Consider the following 18,571-nt stretch of genomic DNA (forward strand, 5'->3'; position numbering starts at 1 on the left):
TTCTCCACACGCTCTTCATCCCCCTCTCCACCCACTACACTCCTCATCCTCTTCTTCTCCATCCACCCCTCCCTTTACCCTCATACGCCCAGCTGCACTCCATTCTGTAAAGTAGATTGCCTCATATCTGAGAGACAGGGACCAGAGGGTGGTAGAGGTCAATGGTTTTTTGTCGACTGCCAAACCAATAGTTTGTGGGGTGCCGCAAGGAAGTGTTTTAGGACCATTGCTATTTTTATTGTACATAAATGATATGAGAGAAGCATGTTCTTGTAATTTATTCTTATTTGCAGATGATTCAGCTTTGCTCATCTCCAATAAGGATCCGAGTACACCCCAAAGAATGCTAGGAGAGGAACTCTCTAAGGTTAGGAATTGGCTGTCTGACAATAGGCTCTCACTTCACAAAAGGCAAAACAATCTATTTTGTTCAAATCTAAGCCCAGATTAAAAAAGGCTCCCGATTGAGGTAAATGCCCGCACCAGGTTTTTGGCTAGAAAGGCCAATCTTCTTGACAGGAAAAGCCTTAGACTACTGGCCAACAGCCTGGTGCAGTGTCATTTTGATTATGCTAGTGTAGCCTGGTTTGAGGGACTGTCAGCTTCATTAAAGAAGAAACTACAGGTGTCACAGAATAAGCTGATCAGGGTTGTGATGGGCCTAGGACCTCGTGATCATGTTGGGAGGAGACATTTTCAGGAGCTCAACTGGCTACCAGTTGAGGCCAGAGTAGCCCAGCTTAGGCTCAACATGGTACACAAAATAATAAATAACAGGGCCCCCAAATATTTTAGTAACTATTTTCCTAGTGTTAGTGAATCACAGCCACAGAACGAGATCTAGCGTAGCAAACCTGCATCCTCCAAGGTGTAGAACAAAGATGGGACAGTGCTCATTTGCTCACAAAGGAGCACAGGAATGGAATGAGTTGCCTTTGACCAGCAAACAGATCTTGAACCTGTATAGTTTCAAGGTGAACGTTAGGAAATGGCTCCTAGAAAATGTCCCAGAGTAACTAAGGAAGGTTCTAGTTTTTAATGTAGTGTAGTTTTAGTGTGTCTGTAAATTTTGTATTTGAATATTTTATTAATAATGTTGTATTTAACTTTTTAATTCTATTTTTAGCAATATACTGTAGGCTGATGGTAATATGTGTAATACATGTTTATGTAAATACCATGTGCTGCTGAGACCAAGGACCACAATGGAAATAAGTCTGACTTTTTTGTGCTATCCTTGATAATTTTAGGATGCATGACTTGTTGTAACATAATGTATTTTAATAATTGTCAAATAAACTAAACTAAACTAACTAACTAACTAAACTGTTTTTTGATAGGGTGTTGTTGAGACTTTCTACCATGCAGTTTAAAGAACAGGGGGGTTTGGTACAGGGGAGAGGAGGGAGAGGGGGAAAAGGGTGGCTGGTACTTTGGTGATGACATGGCAAGAGGGAGGGGCGAGGAGGAGAGTGACACAAGGGAGGAAAGATGGGGGGGCTTGGCACCCTGCGTTTTAGGGTTGTTGATTGGGAGGGGGATCCCCGATCAACAGGGAGGGGGGAGGAGAGTGACACAGGGGGAAAGGTCGACGGTGATTGCCGTCGCCGATATACTGCCTTGGCGTAGATACAGAGTTCGAAAAGATTCGATACATGTTCGAAAAGGAGTAGGAAGTATACTTTATTTACTTTTCCACTACTCAAATTAATGTACTAATTAAGAATCTTAAAAAACATATATATATATATATGCAAAAAAAAAAACTATATGTACATAAGAATAAAATGTTTTAATAATAAACATTAAAAACAAGTAAAAACAACAACAAAGCTGCAGATAAAAAATGCTGGTTAAATTTGCAGATTACGGAGAGGCAGCCTGGACGCTCGAGGGGTTGTCGGAGCTTCGTTGGTCGTCTTATTCTTAGACTTCTTTTGCTGAAAAGGGGAAAGAAACGGCAAGAAATTAATACAGATATTCACACGGTCACTGTTCCCTTTGGAGGCCAAACCAGAGATAGTCCGGGTTGCGTCATAACTTTTACCAAACTGTTCGTGCGTTTTGCGAATCCGATTGGCCACGCACGTTTTTTTTTTTACATCTTTTTCCCCCCTCCTTTTTCCTCCGATTTTCTTCCATCCCAATGTTAGTCGTTATGCCAATTCCCAATCCCCTTCCTGGTCGCTGCGCACTTACCCCCCACAGTCGGTCTGGGAGAGTGGAGGCTATCACGTGCTTCCTCCGACACACGTCTAGCCAATCAACCGCTTCTTTTCACCTGGCAGCGCGGACTCTCACTGAGAGGGTGTAACGTGTGGAAGGATCACACTACCCCCCTTAGATCCTATCCGCACTGAGCAGGCGCCCCGACCGAACTGTAGGAGTCGCTGTTTACAACGACCCGGACCCACCCCGCCAGCTTTCCCACCCTCTAATACAGCCAATTGTATTAGTGTGAACGGCCAGCCAAGCTGGTGACAACGCCGGAGCTGTGAGCTGGATTCGAACAGGCGAATCCAGCGTCTCCGGTGTTGGTGACGAACGCAATCTCCGCTACGCCACCTGACCGCCTCGGCCACGCACGTTTCTGGTCATGTGCGCCCAATCGTGTGACGGCAAGTTCTTTGGACGGTTAAGCTTAGGTGCTCTTTCGAAGTTGGTTAAGGTTAGAGTTTGTCTTAGAGCATGGCAATAGAACGCCAGCCCTGATTCCAAACTCTAACCTTAACCAACTGCGAAAGAGTCGCCTAAGCTTAACCAGTGATAAACTAGGCGTTAGGTCGTGTGCAGGGAGTTCGACGCGGAAATGGGCTAATACACTGCTCGTCATGCGATTGGGCGCACATGTCACATGACCAGAAACGTGCGTGGCCAATCAGATTCGCAAAACGCACGAAGCGTTTGGTAAAAAAATAGACACGTCCAGGTTAACTCGCCATGCTATGGGCGCCAAACCCGAGAAATCTCGGGTTTTAATCGATATTTATTTTATTCACTATATCCATTCATTTTTCATCCATCCAGCCTGACGTTATCATTGGGAATGGGTCTGAGCTCGCAAAGGGCAAATACCGCCACCTATCGTCTCCCGGATGGTATTGCACATCATTGGAATCCCTCTGGCTGGGGCTCTGCATCAATCTAAGAAGTCCGGTCCAGGTTTTCCTTCTCGGGCATGCAGTATAGTTATAACTAGGGATGCTCGATATTGGCTTTTTGACCGATACCGATATTGTCCAACTCTTAATTTCCGATACCGATATCAACAAATATCACATTTTAATGCCGATATCGGCCGATAATATCGGACATCATTTCTATAGAAATGTTATAAAAGAGCTCCAGTAGCTCACCACGTACCGCGAGTGCTATTTCAGCGCCGTGGACAACCGTGCTCGTCACGGATCTGCGGCTGAGCGAGTTCGAATCCTGGACTGCAGCCGTGCCTTTCCCAGAGTGTCTTCCCCCCCATCTGAACCCTTTCAGCCTGCTTCTGTCGGTCGAACTTGACCAAGTATAAATGCGATAAACGTATAAAAGAGCCAGGGAAATGGCCAAAGTTTAAAAAAAAAAAAAAATTTAAAACCGATAAGATATTTTCCGATATCACATTTTAATGCCGATATCGGCCGATAATATCTAACATATATATAACATTGGATCAATAAAGGCAATCAATATTTGGAATGGCGATCAGGAATTGGATTAATCTTTTTGCAGGACATCAGATGTGAGGTAAGGACTTTATATTACGAATCTTGGGTTAATCAGATGTTCGTTTCACCGCCATCGGAGCGCGCGCGCGTGTGTGTGGTTCGCGACAAACAAAGTACAAAGAAGCGATTTTTCAGACCCCGCTTCTGTTCGTGCATGAGGACACATAATATCGATAATCTAGCGTTTATTTGAAAACGATAATAAATCAAGCGACAAATGGCACGATTTCTAACAAAATACATTGAAGCTCGATTTGCTCGAGTTTATTGAGATGAGAGAACTAGAAATATATTGATATTCATCACGGTATAAAACGGAAATGTATGTATGAAAAAATTATCTGTTTCGTGCATGTTGACTGGAAGCAACTCATTTGACGATCACCGTGTTATTTAGATCTATTGCTATTATATTTGATATATTTTAAGCACTCGCAAATAAGTAACATCCTACATTGGATAAAGCACTGGCGCTGAAGGGCCACAGCGCCCTCTGCTGTTGGTGCCGGAAGTGTTAAAGGGCCCAATCAGTGATCCAAGCATAAATAATAGGAGGCATGTTTTCATTCTCTAGGTGAACTACATTTACATTTAGTCATTTAGGTCAGCAGGAAGGGTACAACTCTGCCAGCTAAATAACAATGTTTGTCAAACAGTGTTGAACTTGCGGTGGCTACAGACTTGAGTGCATATTAGGTAATAATATAGGCAAGGTAGATTCCTTAGTAGCAGAGTGCACACTAGTAACAGACGGTACAAGGTTAGTATGTGATGTGAAAGGGATGCACCTATCAGATATTGATATTTAAAAAATGTATAATAATATAATAAGAAATAACAATTCAGTACATTTATATCTATGTGTTAATTTGTTACATTTTGTTTCACCAAGTTAGGAAAGTAATGTTTTAAGGCAAGCCTGATGTTGCCTTGCACAAAAGAATAATCCCAATCTCTTCCAGACAGTGAGGCATACAGTTTATTAATTGAACAATGGGTATCGGATTGGTACTCGGTATCGGCCGATACCCAAAGCCCAGGTATCGTATCGGGACTGAAAAAGCCGGATCGGTGCATCCCTAGATGTGATGCTAGAATATAAACCTAATTTGGGTGTAAGAGCTCACACAAATGGCCTCAAAGTTTCATCGTCTATGGAGCAGCCGCAGGTTTTACATCACCAATTGGAGGGTTCTCACTCTGATTTCTAGCGTTAGGAGCATAAATACGGACTGAACTATCCTTCTGGTGCACAGGAACAACATATGGGTGGTATTCCCCTTTAATCTTTTGACCATTTCACTGATGTTGCTGTTCACCTTGAAGAAGGGCACTCTGGCACCGTTGTTGCAGATCAGGTTCTCGTCGACGTAGGAGGGCTCGCTGGAGCTCAACTCTGCTTCATTGCTCATCTCATCCTCTAGAGAGTCCTAAAGAAATAAAACATTTTTATTTCATCAGAATATTTTAGGTTGTTTATATAATAAGAAAAAAAAGAAAAAAGCATGCATGCTAATATAATAAATAAATATAATTTTAAAACTCTTCCCCTCTATCCAATATAAGGTGTTTGAAGAGTGAGCCAGAGGAGCCCACCATGCCACATATTGTTCACCGCTATGTTTTATACGAATTAAGCTAATTATATAAAATGAATTTAAAAGGTCAATGAATTCTAACGAGAAAGGCTCCTGATGACTATTAGGAATAAAGACATGAACCCTGTGTTTGTACCAGATTAAGCTGTGATGGGTCCTCCTCCTCTTCCACTAAGTCCCACTGAGGCAGGGGAGCCCCCTCCTGTCGCCCACGCAGCTCCTCGAGCAACCCCATGCGGCTACGAGACTCGGCCCACACCCTGGGATACAGAAACTCTCTCCGCTGAGGGGTCATACCTAGAGGAGGGTGAAACAGCTTGTTAAGAGACTAGTATAATACTGAGACCTTCTGTACCCCCCCCCCCCCCCCCCTAAACAGGAAAACGTTGAACCCAAGTCTGTGGACACATACTCCCCTACAATATATAGTATGATAAACCTTGAATATGCATACATAGAGGCCTTCCCAGCAGGTACACACCCCTATACTCATTCTACAGAGACGAAAGACAGTAAGAGGTTGCATATTTTGAGATACTGTACGTTTGCCATCCAAATGATTTGGGATAGACTATCGGTATAAAAAAAGAAAACAGCTATTCGTGTGGAGGCTTCAACTCGTCTTTACCCGTCGGGACATCTAGTCTTAGCTCCTCCTCCAGGAAGCGATGGACTTCCCCCATGCCAGAGTCGATGTGGCCCTGGACCACAGCCTGCTGCTCGTCCAGGAGGTTGTGGTCCATGGAGGCTTGGTTCTGGACGGTCTCAGTAGCCTGAGTCAATTCACTCTGCCTTTGAGCCAGGTCTGTCCTGGACCCCTGTAGCTGCTCTGCAGACCAAGCCTCTACACTCTTGGAGAGAGAGAGAGAGAGAGAGAGAGAGAGAGAGAGAGAGAGAGAGGGAGGAAGCGTTAACACTATGGCGTCCGTTCACGAGTATATACGTGTTTCGAAAAAGAGCGTTGTGGACCAGAGCCACGTATATACTCGTGGCAAGTTGTTATTGTTTTATTCCATATTTATAACGCTTATTAGGTACCCGATCCACTAGCAGGATCTTTCCACATATTTGATTTTCGAAACATGCAGTACCGGCCAGATCCGCTTAGGGGCGCCATCGCTCCACTGCAGTATCATTGATGGGATACAAAATTAAATAAAAATGCTTTTACAGATCTGTGGGCGGATCATAGATCCTTGATTCCAAAAGAAGACCCTCCATCTTGGATCAGCCTGCCGAACTTTTTTTTCAGCGTGGAATAATGGGATTTATGATTAGCCAATGTGCATATCGATCTACCAGAATCCGATGACTGGTGAGGAAATGCTGCCGGCGATCACATGGCCTGACTGTAGGATAATATTACCCCAAATTACAGCTGGATTGGACATTGTTTATAACGTATCGTGATCGATCAGTGAAAATGCTATATTGAACGCACACTGTATTGCTAATCAATAATAGTAATCACGACGCTATAAAATGACAACCAACCGATGGATTTTTATTTTCTTTAAAGGATAACGCCAACATTTTGGGAAATTAGCTTATTTAACATCTTCCCTGGAGTTATCTAACGTTAACACGAACCTAAACTAACGTTACAACTAACCTAAAGTTAGTTTAGGTTCGTGTTAACGTTAGATAATGTACAAAATAAACGTTTTCTGCTGCTATAGACGTCGCTCTTTTATTTTGAAACCCCCCAGAAAGGAAGTCATTGCTCTCGTTATCTGCTTGATTGTCCGGTTGCTGGTTAGCTCCGAGCGTTAGTAGTATATTATCAATACCAGCCATTGGATTACTGTTTTCTAAATTGGGGAGGCTTTTAATCGTCAAGGTAAGAGGATTTCAAGTCATGGTATCTATAAACTTCAATCGGTTCGGATCTTTTGAATGAATGAGAATGTAAACAAACACGCCGTCACGTTGAAATCACTGGCTGCGCTCATACAGTAGTGGTTGGGCAAGTATATTTGCTTATAAAACGTAATTGTCTAATTCAATAATTTTTTATTTCTCCACATGGTGAATACACAGGTCACAACATGTTTACATGAACGTTTTGGAGTTGTATTTGGAGTGTATTCTGCAATCTGTTAATAAACTTTTCAATCAATCAATCAAACTATACACAGTAAGGGAACGTCGGGCTCCGGCCCCTACTCACTTCCAGTGATGAAGCTAAGCTATGCTAACGGAGCGTCTGTTCCCAAAGCTAAATGCACGCACAGAGACAAAAAAGGTATGTATCTTCTTGTCTAACTCCAGGGAAGATGTTAAATAAGCTAATTTCCCGAAATGTTGGCGTTATCCTTTAAGCCATTATGAAGGCACGGTTTATGCACTCAAGTGACAATGAGAATGGACAGATAGCAATACTATAAATTATATATAAAGCTCTTAGAAAGTACATCGGTTTGAGGGCTGAGCGATCATGGAGTAGACGTGTTTCACATGAGCTCCCTTCTACCGTGCTGAATATACGTTTCTCCCCACTAGTCTTTATTTTATTTTTATTTGTTTTTTATCCGTTTGCTAGGTCGTCGTGTTTAGTATACATTCACCAACTTTTTTCGACTTTCTACGATGGCGGGGGTGGAAACCAGAGCCATGAAAGAATTAGGCGCGACACCGACACCGCCGAGCATGGCCGCACCGTCTCCCGCTGTCGGGGAGTTAAGCGAAGCTGTACTCTTGGTCATGACCAAGCTACACGCAGAATCTGAGACACGCATCGCTGAAGCACAGAAGAAAGTACACGCAGACTCTGAGGCACGCATCGCTGAAGCACAGAAGAAAGTGTTGGCGGATTTCTGTATCAGCCTCCGTCGTGAGATATCAGAAGAAATACGGCTGGCGGTAGTCCCGCTGACAGACAAGATGGAGACGATTCACGCTGCCTCATCGGCTAATGCTAACGAACTAGCCATGCTAACGACGGAGGTATCATCACAGTGTGAGAAGATGGCGGGTCTTGAATCCGCCCTGCTGGCTAGGCAGGCTGAAGTCAACAAACTACAGTCGGCGATGGAGGAGATGCAGTCCCGGGATAGACGCCACAACGTCAGGATTGTTGGAGTACCGGAGACCAGCGGTGAAGGCCGTCTCTCTGAGACCATGCCCGAACTGCTGCAGAAGATACTAGGGACGGACGTCCTCCCCTCGCCTCCTATCTGTGAGTCGGCCTACAGAGCGGGCAGGTTTTCTCCCGGCGTGAACAAAGAACCGAGGCCCATCATAGTCAAGCTGAACAGACTCCAACAGAGAGAAATCATCATGCGGTCGGCTCGTACCAGAAGGGGTACTCTGAGGCTTGGCGATCACAAAGTGGCCATTTTCGAGGACTTTACACCGGAGGTTCAAGCTCAGAGAGCCGAGTACAAGGTGGTCCTGACTAAGCTATGGAACCTAGGCCTGAGGCCCACGTTATTCGCTCCCGCGAAATTATCTGTGTTGGAGAAGGTCGGTGGTCAGCGGTTGTTTTGGTCGTTGGCTAAAGCGAAGGAATATCTCGCGGAGACACCCGAGTCTGTTGCTTGATATCTATGGAGGGTGAGTGACTTGGCGGTTTGGGCCTATATACATTGATTAGGTCGACTATTCACAAACACTTGCTGTCATGCCCAGACATGCTAACTGTCCTCTGCCCATCCAACTAGCGGGGCTTCCCAATGACTTCGGTTACTTGCTAAAGCTGACCTCATGGTCGTACTTGTGTATCGCCTCTTTGGAAGCTAACGAGCTAGCTGAACAATGTACATAGTAGGCTAACGTGCTATCCGGATTCGTCACTAACTTACGCGCTAGCCTCGGGCTAGCCAGCGGGCTTCGACTATGGTCTGCGCTGAGACATTCGTTAATGGTTACGTATTTTGGTTGCTGTTGCTGCTCAAAGGGACATTGGTTTGCACAGTTCAAGAGTGACCGAGTCCCTAACTAACTTCTGGTATGCTTTTTATTTTTATATCCAGGTTGTTTTGAGCTTTGGTGATCCAAAGTAGATGCCAAGGTCGGTTGAATATGCATATACAATATTTGATAACAGGTTGGGTCGGGTATGGCTTGCACTTCATGGCTATATGGTTATATGGCTTGCACTCTAGCCATTACCCTCTTCCTTTCTTTTTTCTTTCCTATTGTCGCTGTTTTTATGTCATCTATATGCGCGATTTAAATGTGATCCGGTTCTACCTTGGACTAACTGCTGACTCGCCTTAATTTTGTTTTGAATTTTCCGTGAGGCACTTATGCTATAACGTTGATACATTAATATGCAGACTCCAAGGTAGATGGTTACAGGTTGATGCTGAGTAATTATATAATAATTATTGTCGCTGTTTCAATGGCATTTGAATGAGCAATTTAACTGTGATCCGATCCTACCTTGGACTAACTGCTAATCTGCCTTAAATGTGTTTTGAATTTTCCGTGATCCACTTATGCTATAACGTTGCGACATTAATATGCAGACTCCAAGGTAGTTGGTTACAGGGTTGATGCTGAGTAATTGTATAATAATTAAGGTCGCTGTTTTAAGGGCATTTGAATGAGCAATTTAACTGTGATTCGATCCTACCTTGGACTAACTGCTCCGACCGATATCTTTATTGAAACAATGTATGATGACAGGTGGTGTCAGGTGTTGCCTATTACCATCCCCGGATTGATTAATGAATGATTGTGTTTAATTCTATTCTTACATAGGTTAGGTCATTTCAGCCGTTGTGCCTGATCAGAGGGACGGCTAAAGGGGTGCACTTTGACCATAACCCCTTTTTTTCCCTTCCTCCTTTTTTTTTGTCATTGTTTAATTGACACTGTTCACACAATTTTGCACAATTAACCTGTGACCCGAACCTGCCTTAGACTATCGGCTGGGATGCTTTAATTTAATTTTGTATTGAATTTTCCTATACCTTTTTGGGCTATAACAATGTGATGTTGAAGCGCAGATTCGGAAATAGAGGGCTGCAGGTTGATGCAGAGTTATTATTTAATAATGGCTATTTTTACCATTATGGTTGTCTCATGTTGGGGCCAGGGCTCAGGTGGTTTTCGACCGATATCTTTATTGAATTTTATTTTATTATTATTTGTGTTTATTGGACTAGTGGGGGTTTACTTAGGGGTTTATCTAGAGGGGGGTGGGAGTGGGAAGCGTCTTATTGATCCATGTCTCTAGTGGGAAGTGATAGGAAGATGACCATCCTCAGTGGATGGGGCATAGGGTGGGGATTGGAGAGTGGGTATAGAGGAACTTATAGTAGGACGGGTGGGTTAGGGTTTAGAGTAGAAGGAGGGGGGGCTGTAGCTGGGGTGGTATTTTTATGTGTTCTATGTACTGTTGTCTTATATATGTGTAAGTGTTCCTCCTCTGAACTCCTGGGATTGACCGTCCGGGCCCGCCACCTCTGTACTCAGCCTGGCTGCACGGGTATGTTCTCTACGCACTTATACAAGCTCGACCATGGCTAAATTGAATATTTTAATTTGGAACGCAGGAGGGCTTAACGCCCCACACAAGCGTGCCAGTGTCCTTTGGCTATTGAAGAGGAGAAATATTGACCTTGCTCTCCTTAGTGAGACGCATTTAATGGTAGGTGACGTGTCAAGACTGGCAAATCGGCAATATCACGTTATCTCCTCATCCTCAGCCGATGATAAGACGAAAGGAGTAGTCATAGTTACAAGACGTAACCTTGATATCAAAATCTTGGATGTATGGTCGGACACGGAGGGAAGGATTACTATAGCAAAAGTTGAATTCTTGCATAGGAAGATGGCTATAATAGCATTGTATGCTCCTAACACATTTGATTCAGCGTTCTATAATACAATCACGAAGAATATGTTGGAACTTAATGGATACGCTCTCATTGTGGGTGGCGATTTTAATGCGTGCTGGGATGCGGAGATGGATAGGTCCGGGCCCTCTGAAACGAGCGACCAGAAACGGGCCTCTGAGGCCCTCAGGATGTGGGCCAAAGACACGGGGCTCACAGACCTCTGGCGCTTATGCAACCCCACCCTCAGAGATTACTCTCACCTGTCAGCCAGACACAAAAGCTTCTCTAGAATTGACTATGCATTCGCGTCCCCTAATATGTTTGATAGTTTCGATGTCTCATTGGTTCCCTTGGCTCTCTCAGACCACAAGGGGATTTTCCTTACGGCAACCTTTGGCAGGCTCTCCGCAAGAGCTCCCAGATGGCGTTTTAATTCGACCTTGCTAAAGAACGATGACTTCTGTTCTGAGTTCAGGAGTAAACTAGCTGAATTTTTGCAGATCAACGTTGGCACAGTAGAAGACCCTAGGGTCCTGTGGAACGCATTGAAAGGATTCATCAGGGGTCATGTCACACTATTTGCCTCCAATTTGCGAAAATCCCGGTCAAAAAAGCTAGAAGGACTGGAATCATTATATGCGGACCTATACGCATCCTTGCAAACTGACTATAATGAGCGACTAAACACACAACGTAAGATAGTCAAAAAAGAAATAAACTCCATACTTAAACAACAGTCTGAGTTTTTGATACATAGGACAAGACAAAATTACTATTTTCACGGCTCCAGACCTAGCCATCTATTGGCAATGAAAATACGCTCAAATGATCATTTCTCAGATATCCCCTCGATTAGGACGAGCCAGGGTGCAGTCACTACTGATTCGAAAAAGATCAATGACACTTTTAAAGAGTTTTACTCACAGTTATATAGCTCAGAGGGTAATCTGGATGACTCTAGATTTGAATCGTTCATTGGCGGGCTTGAGATACCCCACATTTCTGAGGAAGAGGCCAAGGAACTGGGGAGACCGATTACTCTCGTAGAATTGAGGGAGACTATTGTTGAAATGCAGAGGGGTAAGGCGCCAGGCTGGGATGGTATTCCACCCGAAGTGTATTTAGCTTTCTGGGACCAACTGGGTCCATTGATGCTCGATATGATCAATTACGCTATCGAACAAGGGGAGTTCTCAAGAGATGTCAATATGGCGTTGATTTCTTTACTTCTCAAAAAGGACAAAGATCCCAATGATTGTGGTAGCTATAGACCCTTGAGTCTTCTCGGGGCCGATTTAAAGGTGTTTGCCAAGGTGCTGGCCCGTCGCCTGCAGAGATTTATGTCTGTATTGGTACACTGCGATCAAACTGGTTTTATCCCGGGGCGTCTGGCTGCAGATAATCTTAGGAGGCTGTTGCATGTAATCGATAACAGTAAAGACAATACAACTCCATCCACAGTTCTGTCTTTGGATGCCATGAAGGCGTTTGACAGACTTGAGTGGTCATACCTGTGGAAGGTACTTGAGGTCATGGGTCTTGGAAAGAGTTTTATTCATATGATTAAAGTCCTGTATGCCTCGCCGTCTGCGATGATACTGACAGGCAAAAACTGTTCCACACTCTTTCCAGTCTCCAGATCTTCTAGACAGGGTTGCCCTCTGAGCCCGGGACTGTTCGCGCTTTCCCTCGAACCTTTGGCCCAATTTATTAGGCAATCGGAGGACATCGTCCCCATAATGGTCAACAATACTCCACACAAAATTGCTCTCTATGCGGATGACCTGCTGATTTTCATGGACGACCCCTCCCGGTCGGCCACAAAATTATTGAGGATAATCGACGACTTTGGTAAATTGTCAGGTTTTAAGATTAACTGGAACAAATCAGCCTGCCTACCTCTTAATGAACTGGCCAAGGCGGTACGACTACCAGCTGATATCCCCATAGTAGAACATTTTAAATACCTGGGCATAGAGATATTCCCCACGCTGAACCAAACTACTAAGTTCAACTTCACGGGTACTTATGATAAAATACGCCAGGATCTAGACAGGTGGTCGTCCCTTCCTAACTCCTTACAAGCCCGGGCTTCCATAATCAAAATGAACATCCTGCCTAGGATAAATTTTATTAGCTCAATGCTCCCCCTGCCCCCTCCAATAGACCACTGGCGCAAGGTACAATCGATGGTATCTAAGTTTGTCTGGAATAACAAACGCCCGAGAATCAAAAGGGCTACTACTCAACGTAGGAAACAAGATGGGGGCCTCGCAATCCCTGATTTTAAACTTTATTTCTGGTCCTTTTCACTGAGACCTCTGATGTGCTGGCTAGACCCTGTAGAGGCTGTATCGTGGCGCTCCTTAGAAGCGGCGGCGGTGTCTCCGCTAAGATTGCAGGATGTAGTGTACTCCACTGTCTCTATTGCGAAATGCCGGCTGAGGTATGGACCGATCATAACTCACGTGATCCAAACGTGGCGTAATGTACAGAGGTCGTGTGGGGTTAAATGCCCTTGGCACCTGGACTCTCCAATTTTTAATAACCAGCAATTACTTGTTGGACACAAGCCGGTTAATATTCCTCAATGGCAAAGGAGGGGAGTGCATACTCTGGAGGATATTTATGATAAGAACGGCCTCCGTGCGTTTCAGGACTTAAGAGAATTTTATGATCTTCCCGGCGAGTCCTTCTTTCTTTACCTTCAACTAAGGTCAGCACTGAGGGCGCATGGCGTACCGTGGGCTCAAGCCTTGCACCCACACCCCTTCCTCAGGCTCATAGTGGACAGGACGACATCCAGAGGGTTTGTCTCCGACTTTTATACGCTCTTAATTCAATCCACGTATAAAAATTTATCATTGGATACAATCTGGCGTGTGGATATCCCGGAGTTGGACCCCGAGTTTGACTGGGATGATGTTTGGGCAAATGTGGCATTATCTTCCCGCAACCCCAATCACCAGCAAATTAATTGTAATTATATTCATAGGACCTATCTTACACCTAGGAAGCTATTTGCTATGGGACTGATAACCGACTCTCGGTGCACTTTGTGCTCTCAAAAGGCCACAGGCACTTATATGCATATGTATTGGGATTGCCCACCAGTGGCCCGCTTCTGGAGGTCAATAACGGACAAACTTTCAGATCTGTGTGGCTTAACTATCCCATTCACAGCTGTTACGCTACTCCTGAACGATATAACGACACTACCCGCGTCAGTACAACTGAAAAGGGTTGTCCTAGCGGGCGTCACAGCAGCGAAGAAGCTAATAGCAATGAGATGGAAGGAGCCTGAGAAGCTTACAATGATTAACTGGTCCCTAACTCTATTGGATGTGATTTATCTTGAGATATCCACAGCCCGGGTGATTGGGGTGGGGCAGGCTGGAATTGACCTGTGGTTCGCAGCAGCTGAGAAGGTAAAGACCGCAGTGTGCGGCTGAGCGGGGTTGGGGTGCGTGTTCGGGTGAGTCCGGCGGTCTCTTGGGAGGGGGAGGAGGAAATGTTTTTGTCTGTCTTGTCCCTTGTCTTGTCATCTTGAGTTTAGCTGGGGATATTATGGGGGGGGCAGCTATTTAACTAGTTCTTCACTGTTTGGCCACTTTTACACGGTCTCTGTGAGTCTATGGAACACCTAAAGGTTTTTGTTTTTTCATGAAGGTTCATTGCTCTGGTTTCAGGTCGTGTTCCCCCAAAAAATGGTCCTTGTGGTGGATTGGAGATGTACGTTTTATTAATATGGGGTCACACGGCCGGGAATCGGGACTGAACACTGGGAAAGACCATTTATTAGATAGTACCCCTTGGAATTAATTTAGTAGGTTGAACTCTGGTTTCTTTTCTCTTGTCTGTATAATTGTTAGTCATTATTATTATTGTTTTTGTTATTTTCTTGTGAAGTTCTATGTATTGTGATTGTGTTTAATGTGTTGTCTTGTTTTGTGAGAATGTCAATAAAAAAATTTGATCAAAAAAAAAGAAAGTACATCGGTTTGTTTACAATCCTCTGTCCTCTGAGGCCTAAATCGCCGCAGGGCGCCGGTCGTCATAGTGTTAAGAGATAATTTGTCTCCTAAACTCTGGGGAAAAAATAAACAAATTAACTTCTACTTTATTAATGCCCGTGAGGAAATTGTTCCTCTGCATTTGACCCATCCTAACCACCAGCTTGAAACTGTCCAGACCCACAGTGCAACCAGGTGTAGGCTTTTGTGTTGTAGCTACATGAACCGACAAAACGTCCCTTGCAAAACGACCAGTTGAGCGACCACAACTTGGACATTAAAAAAACATTTGGCTACTTAAAATCATTGAACGTACAGAGAGAAAGAAAGGGTAACTGGCTCAGCAGCTTAGTTGACATTAACAGCTAACTTTAGTTTAGGTCATTCAACATGAAATCTGTAATGTCGTTCCACCGCTTGCTTTTCTTTTTTCAATTTGTTTATTTGGACGGGACAATGCAAAATTAATGAACACTGGAGTGTAAAAATTGCCGGATTTAGCACAAGGCTAATTTCCATCCGTTGTCCCCAAACATAAAAACAGGACTCATAGAAACAGTAAGAAATGTACAAATACATAAAAACAGGACACATAAAAACAGTAAGAAATGTACAAATACATAACAGCAATACACAGAAATACTAGTGGCTAGAGATATGTCACATGTGTTCACATGACTGGTTGGTCTTCAGCCATTTTTTTTGCCCTCTTAACACATTGTGCCACGCCCCTTCCGGGAAGTGACCTGGCCTTGCCGTCCACCAACCCCATGCAAACGTAGTTGTACTTTGTAGAGCTAAACCTATACTTTATAGCATAGCCATGGGTCCAATGACACCGTCGAGTCTCAGTGAGTTGCTTCTGGTCAACGTGCAAGAAACAGAAATTTTTTTCATCCGTACATTTCCGTTCCATACCGTTTTGAATATGAACATAGTCCGGCCGCTTCTGAGCAATTCCAGGGAGAATACACGAAAACAGCATTTTTGTGTAACTCAATAAACATGAAAAAACAATCTGTTTTGGGCATGTTGACTGGAAGCACCTCACTGAGGGTCGACAACGTTATTAGACCCATAGCTATAATATAAGATATATTTTAAGCACTCGCAAATGTTGCAGTCTAAAACTATATCCATTGAATAAAGACCTGGCGATGAAGGGGGATCAGTGCCTCCTGCTGCTGGCGGTCAATGTGTTAACCATGCATACCCATTTAGTAGCCAATAATAGGCCAACTTCTTGACTAGTTTATTATCTTTTAATGGCAGCACGCAGTTCCCCTAGCTTTATTTTTTTTGCCAGATTAACACCCACGACTTCCCTCCCCCTAACTCAGCCAAACGAGTTAGTATGACGACCGGCCCAAGCCGCAGGGCAATGCTGACTCCGGGAGTCAAGACCGCAGCCTCTTGCATTGGTGACGAGCGCAATCTCCGCTACGCCACCCGACCGCTCAGTTCCCCTAGCTTTCTGCGTTACATTTGTAAATGTGAAAAAGTATTTTTACATTCAAAGAGCCTAAAAGTAGCTTGTGGTACAGCCGGTAGAGTCAAATATTTACCGGTATACCAGTTCAACCGTTATACCGCCCACCCCTACCACAATGAATGATCCATCAGGGCTGCACACAATGGACAAAATATATTGACCAACCTCAAACCCCACCCTCTTTTCCTGATCCTCCAAGCACAACTGTTGCTTCCCTCATTTGTTTGTCCGAGGAAAAGCAACAGTTGTGATTGGAGGATCAATAAAAGAGGGCAGGGCTTGAGCAATTGTGATGATATACACAGAGGTTGTTTACCTTCTGCAGAGCCTGAGCAGCAGCCGTGCTCTTCTCCAGCAGGGAGACCTGTTCCTGGGCTTGAGTCTCTGCCTGGTCCATGGCTCTGGAGAACCACTGGCCGTCACGCTCCGCCAGGCCTATGATGGAGGGGGAGTTAAGAAAAGTGAATGTGCTGTAAGTGACATTTTCTTTTTTGTTAAAAATAAGTGTTAAGGAACACGCCAACTTTTTGGGAAATTAGCTTATTTGCCATCTACCCTGGAGTTAGACAAGCAGATACATACCCTTTTCTTCTCTGTGCATGCATTAGGCTTAGGGAACAACCACACATTAGCCTAGCGTCGTGATTTCATCACCTCAAAAGCCCTGTTGAAAAGGGTATGCATCCGCTTGTCTAACTCCAGGGTAGATGGCAAATAAGCAAATTTCCCAAAAGGTTGGCGTGTTCCTTTAAGTAGCTCTACATTCCAACAGCCATCACTTATAGTGTTGTGTCATTAACATGGGTCTCCCAGTCAGGAGAGAAGTCCACAAAGTGGGCCGTGAGTAGCAGGAAATAGCAGGTAACAGGGCGGCTTGCTCGTAAACGTTCTCCTCTTCCAGCTTAACGTTTCACTAAAGTAAGTTTCTGACAATGATATGACAAGATATGCAATTGCTGGATGTTAATTCATATTTTATCTGCAATGCCTAGTTTTTACAGGAAGTTAGCCAAAAAGCAGGATCAACCTCCATAGAGATAGTTAGTGATTATAAGGAAGTGGACTCAGTTGAACCATATACATAAATAAATTCAATCTGCTTGAAAAATGTTAGCTTGAAAATTAAACAATTGGAATCCCAAGGTGGTTGTACTCATCTAGCAGGCTGTCATTTCAAATTGAGTTGTATTTTGTGCTGCAATTCCCAAATAGTAGTTTATTTGAATGTATTGTTAACACTCAATTTCATGGTGCAAAAAAACAAATTACATATATTTGTAAATGGCTGCATTTATATAGCGGTTTTATCCAAAGCGCTTTACAATTTGTTCCTCACATTTTTACCCATTCACACACAGACAGCAGAAGCAACCATGCAAGGTGCCAACCTGCTCATCGGGAGCAATTGGGGGTTAACAGTCTTGCTCAAGGACACTTCTGACACTCTGCCCGGGAATCGGAGCGGGAACCTCCGGATTACGAGCCACTGTCGCCGCACCTTCCCCCGCCCAAAGTATATATATATTAGTAGTTTTTCTAAGTGATGATGTGAGATTCCCCACCTGTAAGGGAGCTGTGGAGGTAGGAGCAGTTGCCAATGCTCTCCCCCAGCATCTGCTGTGTCTCCTCAGCACTCTGCTGGAGCGAGGAGGCCAGAGAAGAGGAGGTGGAGGAGAGGAGGTCCGACTGTGCCGAGAGCTGGGACTCCACTTTACTGCAACCACTTGAAGGAGGAAGAGGAGGATTAAAACACATGGTATTCTAAAAACATTCAAATACGTTCTGTATTCTACTGTGAAGTGTCAGAGGGGTAGGGCAGCCTGTTCTCCTACGCAGAGAGTTGGATGACGTTCCACTGTTAACATCTCTGCCCAAAGAGGAATAACTCTGCATAACTCATAAATGTTCAGACGAGCTTCATTTTTGGTTATTTGTGAAACTCTGTAATGGTAATTTATTA

General features: G+C 44.2%; 1 protein-coding gene across 1 annotated transcript in view; it reads right to left on the reverse strand.

Moving 5' to 3' along the window:
* Positions 1-1,668: 1,668 nt before the first annotated feature.
* Positions 1,669-18,571, reverse strand: part of kif11 (kinesin family member 11) — a 68,285-nt gene continuing 51,382 nt past the window's right edge. Inside the window, exons 22-27 of the mRNA XM_084321491.1 lie at positions 18,174-18,334; positions 16,928-17,046; positions 5,946-6,168; positions 5,454-5,614; positions 5,039-5,149; positions 1,669-1,940 (exon numbers count right to left, since the gene is read on the reverse strand). Coding sequence (XP_084177617.1) covers positions 1,854-1,940; positions 5,039-5,149; positions 5,454-5,614; positions 5,946-6,168; positions 16,928-17,046; positions 18,174-18,334 — 862 coding nt within the window. The 3' untranslated portion in view covers positions 1,669-1,853. The remainder of the gene's footprint in view (positions 1,941-5,038; positions 5,150-5,453; positions 5,615-5,945; positions 6,169-16,927; positions 17,047-18,173; positions 18,335-18,571) is intronic.

Source organism: Notolepis coatsorum, assembly GCF_963971535.1.
Source record: "Notolepis coatsorum genome assembly, chromosome: 9".
Lineage (NCBI taxonomy): Eukaryota > Metazoa > Chordata > Actinopteri > Aulopiformes > Paralepididae > Notolepis > Notolepis coatsorum.